Source organism: Mustela nivalis, assembly GCF_964662115.1.
Source record: "Mustela nivalis genome assembly, chromosome: 12".
NCBI lineage: Eukaryota > Metazoa > Chordata > Mammalia > Carnivora > Mustelidae > Mustela > Mustela nivalis.
The window spans coordinates 18,479,093-18,504,340 of NC_139031.1; the positions used below are offsets into that span (position 1 = coordinate 18,479,093).

Here is a 25,248-nt window from a genome sequence, read left to right on the forward strand (position 1 = left end):
AAAAGGGCCCAAGGTCTCATTTCTGTGAGGTCCAACACTGCATTTTGTCTACAGCGTTCATGAACTGTGTATCTCTTCTGTGAGTTTTAGGTACTACTATAAACGGGGGAGATAAAATTTCTGAGATGCAGAAAGACGACATTCATAAACGAAACATCTCAGCACGAAACTCATTATGCCCATAATTCCATAACTCTACTGATCTATCTCTCGTCTGTAAGACAGACTCTTGCCCTCAAATGAACAAAATGAACAAGAGAAGGCGGGCTTCAGAGATCCAGCTGGTGTGTCATCTCTTGAGTTGGGTGTCGATGAGGTGGGTATATTTAGTTTGTGAAAATGTGTGAAAAATACACTCCTATGATGTGTACACATTCTCATCTGCATGAAAAAGGCAAAATAAACAGGTGGAGAAGGTGAAAGAGGCGGGGGGGTGGGGGGGGGGGAGAGAAAAACTTAAGAACCACAATCTGTACAAAGAAAAAATCCATTCTCACCTACCAGCCTGGCAGCCGTCATGGTAGTTGTGGTAGTTCCAGGCCCTACTTACCTCCAAGGGTATTACAAATGTTTACCTTTACAGGCTCTAAATGCTATTCATCACTTTCACCCTTTTAACAAGGTATGGTTTGGCTGAAATAAAAATAGTAACTCTAAACTAAAAATGTCAACATTTCACAGGCTAATACCAACATAATTTACAGAAATGCCAGGAGGACCAGCTAATTTACACGAGTAAAGCACTTTGGAAATGTAAGTGGTATACAAATTCTAACCGATGATGGTAATGATGGTTGAGTTATCAATATTTTAACCTTTATAAGTGTAATTAAAAAATAAGCACTTAAATACCGCTTTACATTCTCTAATCAGTTTAGAGATACTAATTAAGCCACAGGTCATCCTCCGAAATAAATGCAATTCCATTTAGAGAAAATGGAAGTCAGGCCACCGAGCTAGGCTCGCACTGAAGGACTAAAAGATACGCAGCTCTCCGGTGCTCACACCTCTGAGAATGTGGAACACAATGACATAAACAAAGGAGGACAAGAAAAAGTCAGTGGTCTTGCCTGACTTTTGGCCCCTGATGTAAATAAACCTTGCTTGAAGAAAGAGGGGGTTGCTAGGGAATGTCTGGGGAGGAAATTTAAGCAAAATAAAGATCAGGCCCCACTCTGCTGTACGCTACACCAGAAGCTCAACATGACGGACCAAAGCAAATGCAGAGAGCAAGTGTGAACCACAGAAAAGGGTTAACATGGGGGTATACAAAGCCACTAAGATCCTGCCTGGGTTGAAAGGAGCTGCTTCAACTAGGAAAATGCTGATACAGCCCTACTTCCTTCCAGAGCCATGTATGCGCCCTTCGCCTTGTCCCTACATTGTAATTTATTGAAAATGGCACCAAGCTTACGTATGAACTCGAGTACCGAGACAGTCCGACAAATGTGACACAAATTGTAAGCCGGGAGGCTGTAGCCCATTATGGCTTCCTATGTGTGATACTCAGGTCCCTCCACTGGAAGATTCTCGAGATTTTATGTGCACAAGTTCTAGCCTGGAGGACCTGCCTAGTAGTCTCTACACATTTTTTTCTTTCTCCAACAGCAGCAAGCACCTGAAGCTTAATATATGAGCAAAATCCCATAAAGAAGAGGAGCAGACAAAGCCATCAAGGTTTAGACAAACTCGGAAAAACAATGGAGACAATACATCACAGTGGGCACGTGTCCAACTGGAATTAGACAAAGCAGAGTGTGAATCTTGATCTCACCACTTAATAGTGAGGCAAGTAAGTCACTAGACTTCTTTTTTTTTTTTTAAGATTTTATTTATTATTTATTTGATAGGCAGAAATCACAAGCAGACAGAGAGGCAGACAGAGAGAGAGGGATGCAGGCTCCCTGCTGAGCAGAGAGCCCGATGCGGGGCTCGATCCCAGGACCCTGGGATCATGACCTGAGCCGAAGGCAGAGGCTTTAACCCACTGAGCCACCCAGGCGCCCCGTCACTAGACTTCTTTAAAACTTGCTTTTGTCACCTAACACTAATAGTAATGGCATCATCAATGTGGGGATTCAGTGGAATTATGTAAGTGAAGTACGAAGTTTAAGCACAGTGGTAAACACTTGGTAATGTTTGCTGTAATTTTTAAACGTTTTAATTTCTAATGGAGAGATTAGGTTTAGAGAAAACCAGAGGATGGGGTATCTGCACTAGGGAATGGCAAGCACAACAGCTCCAAGGTAAGAGAAAGGGGAACTATGAATACTGCAAGATAAATGGAGTACTAGAGGACAGACGTGACAGTAATAGGAAAAGATGGCAAGATAAGGATCAAAATATTAATTCTTTTTGAAATTATTGAGCGTCTGCTCGGAGATGACACAGTATTAGTTTACAGATAAAAAAGAAGTCGTCCTCAGCGCTAATAGATCAAGAGCTATTAATTCACTTGCAGAGCCTGCGACTTTAGGTGACAGGTGTATGGGGTGGGTGGGGACGAACAACAGCAGAGGGTATGTCCGGGCTTAGGTAAGACGGCAAGCCTGGCTCTATGATAGATCCTGGCTGGCTCAGAGGCCGTTAGGAATCAAAGCTTGAGATGGATGAAGCCATGATGGTTGTGACAAACAGCAGCGTGGCAAGTCAAACAAATACTCCGGTTTGCAAATGGACTCCTCCACCAAAACACACACAAAAGTGAACCTCACGTCTCAGTTAGTTTGTATTTCCTTGCTCTTTTGAAAGACTGGCAGCGAAGCTTCAGTCCTGCAACACTCACGTCAACGGAAGCAAACTACAGCTCTTCCAATGGGAGAGCAATGATGACCTTGAAAAAGTCGCTCCACTATGCTAACTTTCCCAGTTTTGAAGTGAAAGCCTTGCTGTAAAAGGGCTTGGCTCACTATCCTGGGAAGCCGGCCATCCAAGGAATCAAGGTTTGCAGGAGGGGCATGTTTTCCAGGGAGATTTTAGGCTAACTAAATGAATACAAGGAAATAAAGGTAGAGATGTGCTAGATCAGGGTTCTAGGTTTATACCCTGGCGGTTTTTGGCACCCAAATTGCTGTGGAGCCTCTTGGGTGTCTCCCTAACATAAGTTACTACAGCAGAGCCTGGGGGGCTCAGTTGGTTAAGCATCTAACTTCGCTTCGGCTTAGGTTGTGATCTCTGGGTCATCAGATCGAGCCCGAAGCCCCCTGCTCCTCCGCTCCATCACCCCTCCGCCCCCTGCTCCTCCCCACCACACACACACTCTTGCTCTAAAATAAATAAATAAAATCTCTGGGGGGGGGGGGTCACTATAGTAGTCACGTCATTCTTTTTAAAATCTCCCTATTGAACAGTAGTTAAGGCAATAAACATGGACATCAGACCAGGAACCAAAGCCTGACTCTACTACTGTTTACCAATCATGAGGACACAGTCCTCATGGGAGCTTGGGAATAATAACTCCAAGCTCTCTGAAATGTTGTGAGCAATGAAAACAAAACAAAACAAACAAACAAAAAAAACTTATTTAAGGTTTGGCCTGGGTCACAGTCATTAGCTTAAGTGAGTATGAGTGCTTACGTTTCTAGAAGTAACGCCAGTGCTTCCTTGCTACATCTTAGTTCTAAAATTCCATGGTTCTCCTGCATGTCGGAATTCACCAGGAGGGCTTGTTCAAACACAGATCATAGAACTCCATCTTGCTGGAGTTTCTCAGTCTGTGTATGTGAGACCAAGCCCTAGAATTTGTACTTCTAACTGGTTCACAAGTGACTGATGATGCTAGTCTGGGGACCACACCATAACCACCAGTCTGTCTAAAGTCATTCCTAATGTCCCTGTCTACCCTGAGAACTTTTCATGCTAAGACAAAGGAACGAACTTCTTCCAGAAGGAGTCAGAAAAGGCTAACATTAAAAAAAAAAAATTGTTGGCCATGTACACATGCAACAAAGAAAAAATGACAGCATTGGCTGAACTGAGCTAACCAGCCCCTAAAGCGAAAGCTGGGGTGCCCTCTATACCCCCTGGCCCTCTTTTTCATAAAATTTTAGTGCAGGTTTATTACATAAAATCCCAAGTGATTCGGGTCAGATTAAATCCCCATAGAAATGCAGACAGAATGAACAGATGGCTTTTTCCTTCCTAAATACTGTGTATGTGTATAATTTTTTTCTTTTTTTCTTTTTTTTTTTTTTACTTGAGCAGTAAAACTCACTGCCTTCAGAGTCACATGGGGCCTGAACATGGACAATCTCAGCACACACCGAACCACCACAGTTCTGGAATCCTGTTCACTTGCCCTTTAAACACCGGGAACTACTCATACCCTGTTGGAACCCAGTTGGTCATGAACGGAGGTAAGAGGAGACAGAAAATCAAGAGCATTATAGATCTAGAAGAGGAGGGATCTGCCAAGCTCGCCTGGTTGCTTCCGGGGTTTTGTTTTCAAGACAAGGGCTCTGCTCTCCACGGCATACACTTGCCCACCCCTCTGGTCCTCTGATTAATGACCCCAGAAGATGAACACCACCACATACTGGAATGGAGTTTCCGGGTAGGTACAGGAAAATTATAAGATTTTTTATATTAAAAATGCCAACTTTCTTTAAGCTGAACCCTTGAAGTGCCCCTATTTTGCCCTAGGATGTTCACCTTTACTCTCCTTCAAGTAAATGGATTTATCATCATCTCAATCACTGCCAGGTTTAAAAAAAAAAAAAAAAAAAAAAGAGGCAAAAGTACTGCTATTTGACCAGCAATAATATAAAGACTTGGTGACCAGGACAAAATTACACTAATTATCACAGACTAGCTGGACATCTTCAAATTGAGGCTCTCTGAAGTAATTTACTACGATAAACTGACTAAATTACAGCAATTTTAATTTCATATTCTTGTAGTCCCTTTTCCCCCCACTGTAACTCTGCTTGTCTTTAAAAAGGCCACTGTGAGGCACTTTGGGTAGGATTTTTTTTTATGCTACATTTGTAACAGGCTCTTGAAGCTTGAAATTAAAATTTCTTTTTCCCACCAATTTGGTCCCTTCCCATTTGGCAAACATCTTTTTTTGATTCTTGCATCTCTAATGGAGCTGAAAATTAATATGACTTTTTTGCTTAATTCTTTGATTATGCAAAAGAATCATCAATGATGTTAGCATGGTTCTTTCTGCATAGTAGGGAGTTGTAATAAAAACCTCACATTTCTATAGCACCTCATCTCCCAGGAGACCACAGTACACTTCAGAAACCATCCTCAGAGGGAACATCTCCACGCCACTCGCTTGCAGCTGCCCCTCAGGTGAAATGCATGCTCTGATTAAATGGCATTTACTCAGAAGAATTACATAATACAAGCCCGGATGATTCTAAAGAAAGACTTAACACTTAAAAGAAGGTAATTACACACAAAAGACATCACAGAAAGAAGTGGATTTGATTTGCAGCAAGTCCAGTTCATTTACAGCAAGACATGCAGGGAAACTTTAATAAGGATAAGAAAATGGAAATGAAAAATCAAAATGTAAAATCCCTCCTTTTTTCCCCCCCCAAAGAACTAAGGGCAATTTCGGATAGTCTCATTTTGACTTAACCTATTATCAAATTTGTCACCATTCTTCCAAATGTGTTGTCACACCCGCACTAGAAATGACACCAGTGAGCAAGCCCGGGTGAGCTAGGAACCATACTGTGGTCATCTCCATTATCAACGGTTTCTCTTGCCAACATTATTCATGCCCTTTATCTGGAAGCCTGAGCTAAGCGGCCTGGCCAACAGAAACCCTGGAAATGACTGAACTACCGTCCAGTTTAAGAGGAAGAGGTGAAATGCTCTCCTAGGAACATAGCAAATCTTCAGTTTTATGATTCCTCCGCTACATGATTTTTAAATCTATGAAGTTCATCCTATTTACAAGGCACTTAAAATTCAATCTGAAATCAATCAGTATCTACTGGGTATCAACCACTCATTTACTCAAGAAATATCAGGTATATATTTGACACACTTAAGCTGTGCCAAATTCTGGGGTGGGGAGGGGCGGAGGGGCAGGGCAGAGGGGCGGGGGAGAGAGGGGAACCACAATTCATAAACAATGTCCCTTCCCTCAAAATAGGAGCTGAAAAAAAAATTAAAACCTGCAAGTGCAAAAGCACTGGGACAAATGGTCCTCCAGAGCTGCCTGAGAAGGAAAGATGTGGATTCGGTAGAGGAAAAGAAGTAACTATGAGATATGCCAAAAGAGTAGTAAAAACAAGAAGCGCAACAAGTTCTGGAAAGGAAATCATGGGCGCTTCATGGATAAGACAGAGCTGACTGGAGCACAGGAACGAAGGTATCCAGGGCTGTGGGCAGAGATGGTGGGAAAAATGTGCAGTATAAAGCCAAATACTGGTGCGAGAAAGGACAGAGTCCAACTTGAAGGACAGACAAATTTAACCAGAGCATGTCTACGGGAAAAGGGTAAAACTAAGCATGGAAGAGAAGGCTCATCCCAACTGTGGAGGTACCTGAATGCCAAGCTAAGAAAATCATCTCATCCAACAGACCAGTTTGTTACCCGGAAGCAGAACATTTGTAATGACCCAGTATCTCGTTAGTATTTTCAATTTACTTTGATGAGGCAATGATGCTGCTCCGGACAAAGCCTGGCACACCCACCCATGCCACAGCACAAGGAGCCACGCTGCTCTTCAAGAGCTCTCTCCCATGCCAGAACTTAAAATTACCACATTTCAGGGCGTCTGGGTGACTCGGCTGGTTAAGCATCTATCTTCGGTTCAGGTCATGATCCCGGGGTCCTGGGATCGAGCCCCGCATCAGGCTCCCAGCTCAGCAGGGAGTCTGCCTCTCCCTCTGCTCCTCCCCACCACTTGTGTTCTCTCTCATATGCATTCACTCTCCCTCTCAAATAAATAAAATTTTTTAAAAAAAAATTTTTTTAAATAAAATTATCACACATCTACAGGACAAAGGACGAATCTGTGGTCATCTAGCTTGCCAGGTAACCTTTTTCTTTATAGTAAAATCCTGGGCAGGGTGGAGGGCAGGGGGAGTTGAACTGGCATTCATGCCTACTGCTCTCCCATTCCCAAAACAGCCCAGGGAGGCCAGCTTGCAATCCTATTGGATTATTAGGAATCTCTGAAGAACACCTTGACACTCTCACACCAGCCCTCTCTACCAAGTTCATCTGCCTTCAGTGAGGGACCCTAGGGATCCTACCTGTGTTGCATCCCAAACATAGGAGTAATTCTATATAACTGGGTCAACATCAAGGCAGTGAATCTCCCCCATACCCTATACCAATCAGCAGAGCATGGAAAATGTGCCTGCGTGGGGAAAAACAATAGATGGTATTTCTAATCACAGCGGGTGAACAGATCATCAGCAAGGACCCAGAGTCAGAGAAGAAATGAGAAAGCCTGCAGGGATATTCAGTCTATTTCCCTAGTGATACACATTCAATTCCGTCAGGATCAAATGCCCAAGGAAATTCAACCCCATTCTCCTAGGGGACCATCCCGTAGACCCACAGTTCTCACCGTGGAAGGATTTCCTGACGTTCGGTTTGGTTTGCGTTAATAATTCCTTTCCGCTGTGCTCACCCCAACTGGTGTGGAAAGTAAATAATTCCCTTATTTCTTGTAAAGTCTCACCTTCATTGCTGCAAAGTTTACCTTTTGTGTTTGTATTTCCAATCAAAAGCACCTGAGCTACACGCTACACGATCGGTTACTAGTTTATATTCCTTTTTTCAAGAATACCAGGCACTGCCACATTTATTGCCCCTTCGATAAAAACACAGTTGACAATAAACAAGAACTTCCTTTCACTTTGCAGCTATCTCTGAAACAGCTTGGGGAACCCCTCCAACGTGCTCTGTACTAAAGCAGTGCTAACTACTGAGGATTCAGAACTCTGCTGAGACTTTAAAACCACGATATTTCTTCATCTGATCTCCAAAAAGGCTCCCGTCTCTTTGCTTCCGTGCTCACTGCTAAACACACCAGTTCTTCTCTGAAGCCCTTCATCACCGCAGATGCTCTGCTTGGGACCTGCACCCACCGGTCCATCGTTCCAGGGCACGTGTGTCCAACAGAGCATCTGGGATGACGCCTCAGCAGACCCGGGGAAGCAGGGACGGTGGGCCCCAGCTCCGTGCGGAGATGCAGTTCTGTGCAGCACAGCCAAAAATAGAGCTGGCCTTTTTCATTGCCATATCACGTTGCTAACACATCTCTAGCGTGCTGTCACTCATCACCCCCGTGAGACCGGCTATTTCGTGCTGAGCTTTCGTCAGCTGCTATAGTGTGCTTGGCGGCAGCCCTTGGTTTTCCTGAGATGGAATCTGATCCGAGGTGGTGGATTTTGTTATCACTGTTCACTTTACATTCGCAAAATCCTTCAAAACTTGTAGGGAGCAAAACCAAAAAGGTTCATACACCAATGTGACAACTCCTTGGCAATACCAACAAATACTTCCGGGAAGCCCAGAACTATGAAAAAATAGTAATTATAGCCTTGAATGCTATAAAATTTGATATATAATCTTATAAATGATCCAAAAAAATGTAAGGGATTTGTAAGAAAATCCCCCTGAAGAAGCACCCATTATCTTTTTCAGTGCCTCACTGTATGACCGACAGATATTTGACAGCAAAAATTTATTCTGCCCATCCTTCTACAACTAGGTAATACACACATAAAACACAGATGGGTAAATACAATGCTCTTAAAAAGTTCAAAACAGATATTGGAATAACACATTTTCTTAAGATACTTGAGTAAGAAAGGACTTCCTTTAGGATAATCTATAATTTTTGTGCCTTCCCATTAACCCCATTCTCCAGAATTCTGATGGATGTAAGACAAAAGAAACAGGAGAGGATACGAAAAGACTATTGGTGCCCGCCCTCAACTACCCGGCTCTCGGTCACAGTGTCAGCCAGGCTCACAAATGCAGGGATCACAACGGAAGGAAATGTCAAGTCACCTCAACTCCGAAGTCTTTTTTCCTTAGGGCTGGCCAAATAAGCTTTTTGCCCAACTCACTCTGCATCTTTTCTTCCTTCCAGGCTCACTTCAGGACCTGTTAACACAAGTTTTATTCGCTCTGCTAGCTGTCCATCCACACCCCCGAGGGAATCTCCAGCCTGGGAAAGCTACCACCCCTGGCCTCAACAGCAGGCAGGTCCTGCTCAACAATTTGCCCTCCTAGCACCCGTACACTATGAAAAAATGCAGAAGCAGAAGAAAGGCGAGATGTGGCATCCCTGAAAGAAACTCCAGTCTCTGGGGACCGTGGAATATGCTGCTTGTGACAACTGTGGAGAGCTAACTGAGCAGACAAGCTGCTTAAGGAAAGCACCAGGCACTAGCTTCGCTTTTACACTCCTGAGTTTCTGAACTGGTCCATTTTCCTGCTTTGGCTGTTAGTCCCCAAGCCGATGGGTGATCCCTAAATTTCTGTCTCCTGCCCTAAACTCTCCCCTGTACTCAATCTTTAGATCCTCGGGGTAACATAATGCTATAGGGATATTGTGCCAATACCTCAAATGTAACAGGCACAAAGTACCATTTTCCTGAAGCTAATCCCCAACAACCCATGTACAAAACTCCACCCTGACTTATGGCTCTCCATTTGGTAGAGTCAATGTTAAAAGGTTTTTGAAAATTCATTATTCTTTTAAAATCTCTTTCATCAGGGCGTCTGGGTGGCTCAGTGGGTTAACGCCTCTGCCTCAGGCTCAGGTCATGATTTCGGGGTTCTGGAATCGAGCCCCGCATCGGGCTCTCTGCTCAGCCAGGAGCCTGCTTCCTCCTCTCTCTCTGCCTGCCTCTCTGCCTACTTGTGATCTCTCCTGTTAAATACGTAAATAAATAAAATCTTTAAAAAACAAAATAAAATCTCTTTCATCTCTGACCTCTTGCTTTCTGGCGGCCCTGCCCTTGTCTCCCCTTGCTATCCTGCGCTGTTTGAGCCTAACCTCTAATTGGGATCTCTCCATCCATTTCCTTCTCCACCAATCCATTCTGCACACCGCTTCCAGATAGATCATCTTAAAAATAGGAATCTCACCTTTTTACTTTTCTATCAGAAAAGCATAATCTCTATCACCAGCTAGAAAGTAATTATAGCCCCCCAAAAATCAACCTAAATCAAAGGAAGCTTCTAGACCCAAGTTACAAGACAATAATAAATAGCAAGTGAACCATGGAAAAGCAAGCAACAGAAGCCAGAATATTTCAAATTGTACAGAACAAATGATGTGGTTTCTTTAATAAATAAATTTCAAGAGGTAAAAACAAAGTAAAAGTGCACCTGGGTGGCTCAGTTGTTAAGCATCTGCTTTCAGCTCAGGTCATGATCCCAGGGTCCTGGGATCAAGCCCCGCATTGGGGTCCCTGCTTGGTGGGAAGCCTGCCTCTCCCACTCCCTCTGACCCTGCTTGTGTTCCCTCTCTCACCATGTCTCTCTCTGTCAAATAAATAAAATCTTTTTTAAAAACAAGATTTAACTTGTAGATTGATGGAGTTTTAAGAAAGTATCAATCACATTGCAATATTTAAACCTTATTTGGATTCTGATTCAAACAAACTGCAAAAAAATATACAATTACAACATCTGAGACAGTTCAAAATGTGAACACTGACTGGATTATTTGGTTTTTAAAAATTTCAGTTTTTAGGTCCTTGTTTTTTTTTTAAAGGAGTCCTGACCTTCTAGAATTCATACACTACTACAGATGAAACAGAATCACCTGTAGGATTTTTTTCAAAATAGTAAAAGAAAGGGAAATGGACACTGGTAGAAACAAAACAATATTGGGGTACCTGGGTGACTCTGACTCGATTTCAGCTCAGGCTGTGATCTTGGGGTAGTGAGATGGGGTCCCCAGCTCAGGCTGTGATCTTGGGGTAGTGAGATGGGGTCCCCAGCTCAGGCTGTGATCTTGGGGTAGTGAGATGGGGTCCCCAGCTCAGGCTGTGATCTTGGGGTAGTGAGATGGAGTCCCCAGCTCAGGCTGTGATCTTGGGGTAGTGAGATGGGGTCCCCAGCTCAGGCTGTGATCTTGGGGTAGTGAGATGGGGTCCCCAGCTCAGGCTGTGATCTTGGGGTAGTGAGATGGGGTCCCCAGCTCAGGCTGTGATCTTGGGGTAGTGAGATGGGGTCCCCAGCTCAGGCTGTGATCTTGGGGTAGTGAGATGGGGTCCCCAGCTCAGGCTGTGATCTTGGGGTAGGGAGATGGGGTCCCCAGCTCAGGCTGTGATCTTGGGGTAGTGAGATGGGGTCCCCAGCTCAGGCTGTGATCTTGGGGTAGTGAGATGGGGTCCCCAGCTCAGGCTGTGATCTTGGGGTAGGGAGATGGGGTCCCCAGCTCAGGCTGTGATCTTGGGGTAGTGAGATGGGGTCCCCAGCTCAGGCTGTGATCTTGGGGTAGTGAGATGGGGTCCCCAGCTCAGGCTGTGATCTTGGGGTAGGGAGATGGGGTCCCCAGCTCAGGCTGTGATCTTGGGGTAGTGAGATGGGGTCCCCAGCTCAGGCTGTGATCTTGGGGTAGTGAGATGGGGTCCCGGCTTGGGGATCTGTGCTCAGCAGGAAGTCTGCTTGAGATTTCAGCATCCCATAAAACTTTCCAAAGAACCAGCCAACCAACCAGAAACCTCCATTCTCCCTAGGCTTCTAACATACCAGCTGCATTATACGTTCAACCCTAACCAAACTGAGATGTGCAAGTCTCACCGTGACCATGAACTCAACTACTTGAGAGCATTCTAACCTCTTCCTCCTCTGGTCTTCTCTAGCACCAGTGTTCAAAATGAAAATTTTCTCATGGGATCATGAACAGCTCTGTAATTGTCCTTGATCAATGCTTTTGTCTTAACTCCCTACAAGGTTATGCTTTCTTAAATTCCTTTAAACGAACATGTTTAAAAAGGAAGAAATACCTTTTCCCCTCAGTTTAAAAAACAAAAACAAAAAATGAATTTCCATTAATATAAATCTAGAAAACTCATATAAGTAATGACTAGAGATGGGGGGGGCAACATACAAACCCCCATTCTTAATAACAGACAGTAAAAAAACATTTAGACACAATTGCTTCTGATCCTAAAGTCTTGAATGAAATAATGTATTTGTCCAATTCTCAACTATTCAAGTTAAAAATAGGAATTACTTGCTAGCTGTCCTTGGGCTGCTACTCTATAGAAAGCTGTCCAAAAGGGGTGCCTGGGTGGCTCAGTGGTTTAAGCCTCTGCTTTCAGCTCAGGTCATGATCTCAGGGTCCTGGGATCAAGCCCCACATCAGGCTCTCTGCTCAGCAGGGGGCTTGCCCCCCGCAACCCCCGCTTCTCCACCTACTTGTGGTCTCTGTCAAATAAATAAATAAAATCTTTAAAAAAAAAAAAAAGCTGTCCAAAATCTGCGAATGGAGATAGGTGACAGCACAATCATTTAGGTGTTTTTGTTTTCCCCCTTTAAAATGCGTGTATACTAAAGCATTTTCTCCTCATCTATATGGAGTTTCAACATCTTATCATTAGCTCTCTGTCATGGAACATAGACACTTCTAAACATGCGACAGAGACCTATCTTTCAAAATTAAACTAAACTCACTTTTTATCAATCTCTCTTACTCCTTAAGATTGTCTTTAATAGCCTTGGTTTTAATATGACCGAACCTCTAACGCATGCTAATCCTGGCTCTCCACTGGGAATGCACATTAGAATCAACTGGAATCCTACTGAAACAGGCTCTCCAGAAGTGGGGCACAGGGACTTCTGGCTGGAATCCTCACCACTGACTATACTGCCTCCTGGCTCCTAGCAGGCGCCCAGGCTCCGCCCCACACTCTGATTCGCACACCGTCTTGATAGGGACCCTGACAGCATCAGTAGGAGTACAAGCCCGAGGGGCACATGACTTGCAATGCTCCAGCTTCTAAAATCTCAGACAAAACCAGAGAAGAAAATAAGCTTTGGAAGTGGTAGGCTGTCATCTCTCTCACTAGACCAAGATCCAAGCAGACCCTGCCTAGGTAACAAGGCATTTAAGGAGAGCAGCCTTTCCATGAGATTGACTTATTCTAGAGTATCTATCTGCTGCTAAGCTACTATATTAGAGAGTTGGGCCCAATGTATTAGGATACCCATGACATTTACTCCAGTTTTCACTGGCATGAGATAACCTTGGCACTTGCCACATCTGTACCAGCAGCCAGAGGATCTCCTTGGCAGCCCAGCGTTTCCTGCTCTAAGCATTAACAGTAGTGAACATAAAATAACAGAGGATGAGCCCTGATGCTATGGAAACTGGCTCCAATTTCGAGGAAGATTTCTAATGTAACTTTCTAATGTAAATGCAGTTCGGTTCACCAGGCGGCATACCACCCAGTGACGAGACACGATACAACTTCCAGGAGCAAGTACATTTTGGGAGATTCAGGGGCCGGGCTGGCAGTAACTCTTCTATGCCTCCCAAACTAGAGGCTAGCAAAAAGTTTTAAAGGCTGAGACATGAAGAAAAACTATTTCTGCATGGATAATCTGACAAGTTCTCTGGCTTGGAATACTGAAAAAAGCGGGTTGTACTTTAAGGTCTGGAATCCTCAGCTAACAAAATATCAAATGAAACCAAACCCAAGAATAACCTAGTTTCAGACCTGGATTCAAAATAGAAATTGCATTTGTCTCCTTGAAAAACTCCTCTGGGTCATGGATCAGTACCAATAAGATCTGTGCATTTCCTACCTGACAGCAAACTTCAAGTTCTCTCTGTATGAGGTTAATTTTATCACTATTTAAACATTTATGTGCCGGTTAGCAAAAGCAAAATGATTTTACATTCTGTCTGTGTTGATCTCTGGAAAGAGGGATCAAGGCATGAAAACGTGATGTGACTTATTCTGGGTGTCACCGTCAGGGGTAAACAGTGTAAGAAGAACCCAGAACCTCCACCGACCTTGGGAGCACTGCTGAGCACGCCATGGGGCTACCCTTCCAGCCAGTAATAGCTAAATGGGCAATTTGTTTCGCAAGGAGATGCGAAAGAGGGAAATTTTTTTTTTAGCACCTAACACCTGTTTAAAGTGATCCTTTCATTCCCTGTAGGGCAAAATTCCACAAGAAATAGAATATTTTGTTTCCACAGTACCTCAGTCTTATGCACCTGAAAATGTGCAGCCAACAGAAAGACAGGCATGTAACCAAGGAGGTGACATTTGGGAAGGTGCTGTTGCTGCTCAGAAGGGCAAAAACATGTATTTCTATTATCACAGTTTCAGTAAGAGTGTAAAACTGCAAAAGGAGGGCAGCAGTGTATGGTCACAGGGCTGACACCAGGAGGAAACTCTGACACCCTGTTATTAGGATGACTGCAGCCTTGTCTCCCTCACAAGGCTGTCTCTAGACACAAACACACTGAGACCAATGAGCCTTTCACTGGCAGGATGGACTCTGCCTGCCAGGGAAAGCCCAGGTTCCAGGGGAGAAAGGCCGCTGAAGTCTTTAAATGATCAAAAATTATTTTCTCTTCCAAGACTTATAAGCAAAAGAGCATTTCAATTTGTCAGCAAGAAACATCTTCCATTTGAAGAAACACAGAAACCCAAACTCTATGTATGTAATGCCATCACCTCGGCTCAAGGGGGCGCACACTTAAAGGCACGGGGCTACTCTGCTTGTTCCTTATTTCATTCTCCAGGAAGGATTTCAACCCAGAGGACATGCCACCGGCAAGTATATGAAAACTCAAGTGGCCTAAGCAGAAAACTCTACACGGAATGTAAACCAAGAGTCTTTTTTAAAGTCTTCGTGTTGGTTTAGGAGAAACAATGACGACAACAACAAAAGCATTCTCCCGTGTTTCTACTCCTGCCAAATCTCTAACAGTGAATTTAGTGCAGAAACATACCCTGTAGGCTCCTCCTCACTTCACCAGTGAGCTATCTTGTGTTCATACTTATTCCCTAATGCCTAGCACATAGCTGGCTCCAGTAACTTAATACTAAACCATCATTAAAATATCTGCCATATTGGAATCCAGATTTCTGAGTCATCCACATGGTGTTATAGATTTCCAAGACCCCCGAAAGGTTTACAAATCCTTCTCTCCCTTGTATTCCTTTACCATGCCCCCTGAAAGCCTGTCTTGTTTATTTCACTATTAGACAATACTCAAGTATCATCCACAGACTCTCCATTTGTGTATAAAACAGTTTCCCTGCATTCGTCTCTAGCCACTCTGCTCAGTCCTTTTCAACGCCAGCACACTAATCCTACTTCGTCTCATCACACCCCGATCAAAATCCCCAGTGGTCCAATATTACTGCAAACAAAGGTCCCCAAACTTCAGCACGCATACAAATCACCTGAAGGGCTTGTTAAAACACAGATCATACGGCTGCATCCCTAGAGTTTATCATTTCATTAAGTATAAGGTAGGGATAAAAATCTGCACTTTTAATATGTTCTCAGGGAACACTGGCCCAAAGCAATGGTTCCCAATTAGAGGATCGTAAATAAGTAGAACAAAACCACCTTAGGAACTAAAACACAAAACAACAACGGAAACACCATCCTACCCAACACAGAAGCTACAGAATCCAGTCCTTATCTGCAGTGATTCCCATTTGGAAGGTCTAGGAGGGGGCTAGGAATCAAGCCCTGGGTAAATTAAATGCATTCCCTGACTCAGAATAATCAGTCTGAAAATTATCACAAATGCCTCAAGGCCTTCCACAAAGCTGCAACCCAACCTACCTAGCTGGAAGAAGGGGTCCCTTACAGCGCAACCTTTCTCTTTCTCACTTATCTCTGAAGACCATTTTCCATTCCCTCTGGGCCACGTAACAGCCATCTCATTTGCCGTTCCAATTACCTGGAGAGCCACTGCCATCTCCTCCACTCCTGATGATGAACCAGCTCATCATCACCCCCCAAGCCCTTCTTCGGTCCATTCTGCATGTTTCAGCGCAATTACAAGACACACTGTGCCAACTGCGTTCTTATATATTTGGCAACATTAGCTCATTGGTGTGCCTGCCACTGTACACCCCGTTTATGGATGGGTGTATAGCCTAGTATCACCCAGTGACTTGTGACTGTAAAGAATTTTTGAAGGAATCACAAAACACAGAGAGCTAAAAAAAAGATATAAGTTGCAGAATAATTTTTAGTGTATAATAACAATTTAAAATATTTAGATGAACTTCTTATTCAAAAATACTTCATCCTCAAATCTGTGGGTTGATGAAGACTAGTAGAATACATGGTTAAGAAACAACCACAGATTAATTCAAGTCATGACTAAGGTCATTCTTCCAACATATGTCAAAGAAAACAGAAGATGGGGGCAGGAGAGTAGATAAGTAAGAGGTGAAAAATGGACCAAAAAAAAAAAAAGGAGGAAAGAACAGTGATACCTTGATCTCAAACCAATTAAAATAATAAATGAAATGATATTTCTCTGTTAGACACCTCACCTTGTATTATTAGATCAGTTTTAGTTTTATATTCTTTATCTGTCAAGTAATGTATGCCAATGATACGCAAACACATTAATATGGAATAGTAACAGTATTTCCAAGTGTATGATTTGGGTACTACCAGTTTACTGAGAGCTGTAACAAACAACCGAGACCTCTTCTATGTCTTAAACACATCCTGGAAGGGGAAAGCAGTGGGGAACAGGAAGTAACTGCAATGGACACAAACTTTCTAGAGTGTTGAAAATATCCTAAAATTGTATCATGATGATGGCTGTACAACTCCGTAAGTTTACCAAAACCACTGAAATCTGTACTTTAAATGCATGAATCGGGGCACCTGGGTGGCTCAGTGGATTAAGCCGCTGCCTTCGGCTCAGGTCATGATCTCAGGATCCTGGGATCGAGTCCCGCATCGGGCTCTCTGCTCAGCAGGGAGCCTGTTTCCTCCTCTCTCTCTCTCTGCCTGCCTCTCTGCCTACTTGTGATCTCTCTCTGTCAAACAAATAAATAAATAAATAATCTTTTTTAAAAAATAAATAAATAAATGCATGAATCTTATGCCATGCAAATTATCTCAATAAAGCTGTTTGGGATGGCTCAGTTGTTAAGCATCTGCCTTCAGCTCAGGTCATGATCCCAGAGTCCTGGGATCGAGGCCCACATCGGGCTCTCCGTTCAGCAGGAAGCCTGCTTCTCTCCCGCTCCCCCTGCTTGTGTTCCCTCTCTCTCTGTGTCTCTGTCAAATAAATAAATAAAATCTTTTTTTTTTAAGCTGTTTAAGTAAGCAAAACAACTCCTATCATAAAATGAAGGTAAGATCCCCAAATCACTTCATTTGAAACCACATGTGTGAAAGGTGTAAGTCATTTCATAAAGCCAAAACATGTATTTTAAATTATGTTAACATTTCAGCTGTTCCTGTCTGATGGAACTTAAAGTTCCTTAGTGTATTATAAATATTTTTAATACAAGTAGGTGGGTTTTGTTTTCAAAAGTGTGGGAATTGTATATGTTTGACAAATTCAAATGAAGTAAAGCTAAGTAAGGCATATGATTTCATTCATAACCATAATTAATTCTTCATGATAATGTTACAAATACAAACCTAACAGACATAAAAGCTGTTTTCAACTTACAGCACTAGTCTAAGTTTGTCAAATACCAGGGATCATAAGAACTTATAAAATATTGCATAATCTTGCAAAAGTAAGTTTAGATAGTCTGTAAATACTTTCTAGGGCTTGATATATTCAAGACTGAAATGCCATAAGTACTATGATACAAATAATTCCATATGATAATACTAAGTATCTAATAGTATCCAACATGTCTGCATAATACAAATTACTAGTATTCCATGGTATCTCTCTATTCATATACTTATAATCTACCTATATTTATCTATCTATCTACTTGAGAGAGCATGCAAATGCGGACAGGGGAGAGGGGCAGGGGGGGCAGAGAGGAGAGAGAATCTTAAGCAGGCTCCATATCCAGCACAGAGCCTGATGTGGGGCTCAAGTTGACAACTCTGAGATCGTGACCTAAGCCGAAATCAAGAGTCAGACATTTAACCAACTGAGCCACCCAGGCACCCCAATATGTATCTTTGTATTTAAAGAGGATCCCTTAAACCCACAGTGACAGACCCAAAAAGATTGGGGTATATTCTTCAAAATGTCAGGGAGAAGTCAGTGGCCATTTTTACCACGGGTTCCTTCTAAGCACTGTGTCCTTTTCCCCTCCGGCTACCCTCTCCTTTTTCCCTTTGGCTATCTTTAAGGCTTTCGTCTTTGGTTCTCAGCAAGCTGAGATGTGGCATCTGGGTACTGGTTTTCTTTGTGTTAATGCTGCTTAGGATTTGTTGAGCCTCTTGGATCTATAGGTTTATGTTTTTCAATACATTTAGAAACTTTTGGTCATTTCTTCTGATAATTTTCTACCCCAGTAACTCTCTCCCCTCTCCTCCGTACCTGTGACAACAAAATGCTAAACTGCAGGACATGGGCCCATTACAGACAATATGGCTTTGTTCATGTTCTTTGCAATCGGCTTTCTTCCTATACTTCATTTTGGATCGTTCCCGTTGATTCATCTCCAAGTTCTCTGACCTTTTCTTCTAGAGCAGGCAATCGACAGCTAAAGGCATCTGGTACATTTTCCATTTCAGATATTAATTTTTATTAATTTTCTTATATCCCAGCTAAAGTCGTATTCTTCTGCCTTTTCACAAACTTAAGAGTATGCTGGACTCTGTGGATGCTTCATTACTGAAAATGTGGACTATCTTACTCTCGAGTGAGTTCTGCTCTGGTCTGCCGCTAACATACAGGAGGATCAGGCTGATGCCACAGAGACTTGGTTAGGCAAGATCTCGGGTCACCCCTAACCTACAGCCAGAACAGTCCTCTTACCACAACATAACCTTTTTGAGGCCACATCGGAAAGAACAGGGTGCTCGGCAAGTTGAGCCCACTCTGAACTCCCAACATTTCTAAGCATCTGGCAACATCTGGAATTGCCGATCAACATACAGCCCCACAGTGGCCATTTTCTGCCAAGCCTTGTGGTGCGTCTACGCAGCTTCATATTTGACTAAAGACCCAAGGGCTCTCTTTTCCAACCAATGAGGGCACCTCCTCTGGGCAATTTCCTCTTCTCCACCTCCACCATCCCACCCCACAGATTCCAGCTGCTTCCACATCCTCAAACTCTCACCTCTGCTTCCTCTGCTTAGGGAGCCTGCTGCTGTCTGCCTCGATTTCACTTCCCTATGCTACAGTGTGGCAGGTGTCCCCCGAGAGGAAGCTGGGACGAATGAGGGACTCGCTTCATGTATTCTCTGCTCTCAAATGAACATGCTGACCGCCTCAGTCCATCTAGCTTTAGAGCTGCTTACAACAGGAGGTAACTGCATCATGGCTAGAACCAAAAGTCCCTCATTCGTACCACTTTTGAAAAGGCCTTGAAGTCTATTTTCTTGTTTCATTCTTAAAATAAACATGGGACATGTTTGTGGGAAAAGTACATAGTTCTGTGATATTTATGAATCAAGATATAAAATGTTAAAGCACCAGTTTCTCAGCAATAAAGATACTTTATTCGATACACAAATATTCATCAAGCAGCTACTATGGACACGTGGTAATAGACAAAGCAGCAAAAGGAATGCAGAGGATATAGCTGCAACTTGTATTCTTTTCACTGAGCCATCAACAGAGCACACAGACTGCACCCAAAAAAAGTCTAATGAATGAGTAGCCAAGAATCCATCATTCAATCTAACAGAAGCATACCTTATACTCAAAAATGACAACAATTTACATTCATGATTTATTTCTTCCTGCAAATACTCCTATTTGCCATGCAAGTAATTTCATTCCTACACAGTTATATTTTTCAATTTCCTACATGTACTTAATTTTTTTCATATTAGTAGGTACTATCTAACCAAGTCACTTCTATTTAGCTATGTCAAATTTGCTTCAGCTAACTCTTAATCGAATTTCCAATCCTCATCTGGCCAAATCAAATATATTTTCCTAGCACACGGAGAGAAAATATAATAAAATTTCTAAATACCATCTCTGCATCATCATACCAAACAGTAATATCATTTCTCCGATCTTCAACAAATCAAAGTGATACATTTAAACCTTACGGTTATTTTCATCTCTCAAAACACACTCTTGACCTGTCATTTACTCCAATATATGCAAGAGATGACTGTAAGAAAACAGCCATAAAACTAAGCTACATATGTTCATAAAATACTGTTTAAGAACATTTTAATACTGATTACCTTAATATACGACTCATTCCAGAGAAGTCAAGTACGTTATGACAGAAAGCTAAATACTATACATCCTCGATTGCAACATATTGTGAATCTCCTAATATGAACGCCTGGCAAAAAAAAGTTGAAAGGTCTTTTTGGAAGATGAGGGAAGTTGATGACATCAGCAGCATCACCCTTAAATAGCATCGTGGCTTTCTCACTGTTTATGAGTAAGGGAACATTTTAGGTGCAGATTTTTCATTCCAACCTGTTATTCCACATCAAGACGGCGCCGTATCTGTAAAAGGACCTTACCTGCAGAACATCTTGGATCTTCACCCACACGTCCGCCATATCGTACAACTTGACATCATCCTGCTGAGTCAGTGGGGCCACAACAGTGTCCTGCAGGTACCCCAGGACCACGGAGTGTGCAGTGGCTACAGCATTAAACTTGTCAAACAGCAACTCCAGCAGCTCCAGAAGCAACCTGGTGAAAAAGCGGGTAATATTTACATCCACACACGCATGCCCACGAAGATGGCTTATGATGGCCTGCATGAAAACCATCAATTTTGGGATTTTCACAGACTGATCTCCAACAGTTGTAGGATCGAAGCAATTCTTGAAGCTAAACCTCAGTTTCCTCTGCTAGAGAATGGAGAGGATGCAAGAATGGAAAATCCAGTGGTGACGTCCCTGAACCAGCAGTAACAGCTTATGTGTCCTTTTTATCATATTTGAACGATCACCCCACTACTACTCTGTATTCACACAGGCAGTTTCTCCGAGAAATTCAGGCAATTTTTCAGACAACAGTTCCGATGTTACACAGAACATGCTATCTCCCAGCGATAAATTGGACACTTTGGTAAGGATGCTAATCCTTTTAGTCACGGAAAGCTGTGCCTACCATTCAGATGTATGGCCTGAGTTGCCTGAAAAAAAAAAAAAAAATACACAACTGCCAAGCAATCTGACTCTCACCACAGGGAGCAGCTTAGGCATCTGCATTATCTCATTTTTCATAGTGAGAGATGCTGGACACATATTATTACATCCATTTTATGTACTCAAGGACACAAAATGAGGTTGCAAGGCAGCTGAGCCTAGAACAATAGTTGACTTCCGTGTCAGTGCATTTAACCACGTACCTCTTGCTGTAACTCTAGAATGCAGATGTGCATTCGGAGATAGCTTGAAGCTTTATGTCAGGAATGCCAAGAAATTCCTCTAACACTGAGCTTTACAGCTTCACTGATCACCTAGGCTTGGAATTATTTTTTCCTCCTCTGAACTTGTATTTTATCCCACTTGTAAGGAACCTATATGTGGCTCGTGCATATGACTCAATAAATGTGGGTCACAACCATTTACACAGAGATGTTTTACCTCCCTCCTTCAGTATTAGTCTTTCAATATGGGAAACTGCTTTATACATCCATACACATAGGAGCATTGAAAACATGATCAGCAAATATTTGCTGAATTGAATGTGTGCACCAAGAATGAGTCCAGAAAATTCTGGAATGTGACCTTTACTGTGTAGTGGGCCCTCAGTTCAGAATTCCTAAGCAGACTTACAACGCAACCTGAAAGGTGGAAAAGGAAAGCAAAAGAGCTTATCAGCTATGTCAATTAACAAGATTTTATTACCATAAATAAGAGGTCGTAACTGCAATTTCATCAAAATGTATAGCCTATTATCTATTCCTATGGCTACTTTACTGACCAATTACTATAATTAATGTGCCAGTGTGACAGCCAATAACTATCTTATGATAAAACCCTAATATCTGTTTGACATTTTAATTTAGATGAGACAGAATCAATAAAAATTTATGTAGTACTCCCAGTTTAGAACACACATAATCCAGAAATTAGATACTGTATTTGTAAATAGGAGCCATTCTACCTTTGGGAATGATGGGATTTTTTAAAAAATCTTTTAAAGGTCAAATCACATTTATACTGACATATACGTGAAACAATTCTTTCTCATCTGTTACAGGAGAAATTCTCAAACATCAGCAGAGGGTACAGAGGAAGATGTATCTAATTCAGTGTAGGAAAATGATCTGTATAAAACTGATATCTGGCATCATACAGAGTAAATTCCTGATTAAGTGAAGGCTCTACTTTTCAAATAAAGATTTAAATTAAGTATGTAAGCCTTATGGTTCCCAAATATCAATCCACAGACCCCAGAGAATTTTTCAGGGATAGACAGGAAAATAAGAAGAACAGGAACATTTATCAACTTTTCACAAAAGTAAATTCATTTGGTATTTTTGGTGCTCTCTTGATAGGAAAATCTCATTTTCTATCATGACGGCAATTAACCCTGCCAAATGTCCTTAACGTGACAAAATTAAAAATAACCTTATGCTATATGCTAATGGTCTTTACCATCCTATTGATCCAGACATCCAGAAGCCTGGGCCACACTGGTGTCCAATTGCCCAATGGCATGAAGCTCCAGGTACAGGCCTGCAAACCAGCAATGAAGCAGAAAGCACTGGAAAAGAGGTGGCTCCTCTGAATGCAGGGGTGCTGCTATCTGATCATCTCCAGGGCCACCAAGCTCCATGACTGCACGCCCTGACAGCCACTCAAGGACAATGGCAGTGGAGCAAGCCGGGGCAGTGCTCTATTCAGAAAAGAGACAGAGCAGGAAATTGGGGTTTAGGATGAGATTCGTGGTAACTATTGACAACATGGAAATAACAATCGTTCAATAAAATGCGGACACATTGCCAGCTTCCCTCAATCCTGAACAATCTAGACCAAGACAGACTTGTTGTCGTAGGACCATCATAGCCCTAACAGAAGCTACACAGGAAAGAAAGGAGAAGAGACGGGCCGGAAGTGAAGGGAGTCTGGGTGCAGCTCTACCTACATTTGAAACATCGACCCATTTCAAAGACAGAGACACTCTCCTCTGCCTTACCACAGCACAAGCATGGAAATATTAATAAAAGCCACAGTTCTTACATCAAAATTAAAGACTTCAACACTGCAAATGATACCATCAAGAAAGTGAAAAGACATCTCACGAAATGGGTGAAAATATTTAAAAATCATTCATCTGACAAAGGATTTGTATCTAGCCAATCTAAAGATTTCTTACAACTCACAATAAAAAGAATAACCAAATTTTAAGTAGATAAAGGTTTTGAAAATATTTCTCCAAAGAAGATATATGAATAACCAAAAGGCAAACAAAAGACATGCAACATCAGAGAATTCAAGTCAGAATCACAAGATACCATCACCCATCAGGATAGCTATATTCAAATAGGCAAGCAATAAAAAGTCCTATTGAGGTCATAGAGAGAAACCAGAACTCTCAATACAATACTGGTGGGAATGTAAAATGGTAGCGCTGCTCTGCAAACGGGTTTGGCAATTCTTGAAAACATGAAACAGAAGGCTACCATATGAACCCAGGAATTCCATTCCTAGGTATATCCCCGAGAGAAATGAAAACATGCGTGTACACAGAAACTTCTACACAGATGCCCATGGCAGCATTATTCCTAAAGTAAAATATTACAATAGTAAAGTTGTAAAAATGGAAATAATCTACGTGTCCATCACCTCATCAATGGACAAACAAAATGTTCTATACTCGTACAAAGATTATTATTGGTTATCAAAGGGAATGAAGTGCTGGACATGCTATAAGAAGGATGAACCTTGAAAAGGTGATAGTTAAGAAAAGTCACAGAAGACTACGCATTTCATGATTCTATTTATACAGAATACACAAATTTTATATACACACACACACACACACACATATGTGTGTATGTTATGTATATATATATTTTACATAGTTACTTAAATGGGTGGAAATTGACTATTAATGCATATGGGGTTTATTTTCTTAGGGCCAGGGGGACAAAAATGTTCTGGAACCAGACAGAGGTGCTGACTACACAACCCTGTGGATACACTAAAAACCACTGAACTGTACACTTTCCATGGATGAACTGTGTAGTATCTGAATTTTATCTCATTATGTCTATCTTAAAAAGAAACCCGTCAGCTATGGCACTGAGTGAGGACAGCAGGGCCCACACCGCCTCTATAGTGAGAACATATAAAATAGTGAAAAAGGAGGGCGCCTGGGTGGCTTGGTGGGTTAAGCCGCTGCCTTCAGCTCAGGTCATGATCTCAGGGTCCTGGGATCGAGTCCCGAATCGGGCTCTCTACTCTGCAGGGAGCCTGCTTCCCCCTCTCCCTCTCTCTACCTGCCTGTCTGCCTACTTGTGACCTCTGTCTGTAAAATAAATAAATAAAATCTTTTAAAAAAAATAGTGAAAAAGGAAACTGATGTCTCAAAAAGTGAAATATTATGAAAGTGGATTCCTTTGGAGTCTTACTATAGGAGGACATGAGCTTTTGTCTTTTGGCTGACTTGGTTTTGGTTTGTTCTTCCCAGTACTCCAAGTAACCTGTGAGAAATCAAGATTCCCAGGCTTTCCCAGCATCAATAATTCCTCTATTCTTTATGAAGAAGAAGAAGAAGAAAAAAAAAAAAAAACAAAACTCAACTTCTCCAAGTATTCCCATCTATAAAAACAAAGTATTTACTAATACCTGTTTCAGGGTTCTCACTGAACTGTTGGAAAGAGCAGAGCAGAAAACAGACAGAACCAGGTAGAGGGAAGAGAGTTCAGGCGCCGTCTGTCTGGGTTTCTGGCTTAAGCAACTCTGAAGATGGTGGTTATTTTTCCTGAGAGTGAATGAATTCAAGCGAAGACAGAAATTTGGAAAGAGGGTTCCTGGGTTTACATCTGGTTACGTTTAAGGTGTTATTTATTTAAGCACTTGGATATGCAAATCTGGAGCTCGGAGGAGAGACTGACACTGGAAATTTTTAAGAATGATCAATATTTGAGAGGAAGCGATCACTCAGGATAATATGCAGAGTAAGTAAAGCAAGCAAAGTTCACAGCCAACACTTTCCAAAA

General features: G+C 42.2%; 1 protein-coding gene across 5 annotated transcripts in view; it reads right to left on the bottom strand.

Annotated features, from left to right (window-relative positions):
• The window catches only part of EXOC4 (exocyst complex component 4), a 728,800-nt gene that overhangs the window by 601,943 nt on the left and 101,609 nt on the right, over positions 1-25,248 (bottom strand). For all 5 annotated transcript variants that reach the window (XR_014301432.1, XM_082693983.1, XM_082693984.1 and 2 more), the window contains exon 7: positions 20,585-20,759. Coding sequence is in view for 4 of the 5 variants with exons in the window: in XM_082693983.1 (XP_082550109.1) it covers positions 20,585-20,759 (175 nt within the window). In the remaining variant the exon portion in view is untranslated. The remainder of the gene's footprint in view (positions 1-20,584; positions 20,760-25,248) is intronic.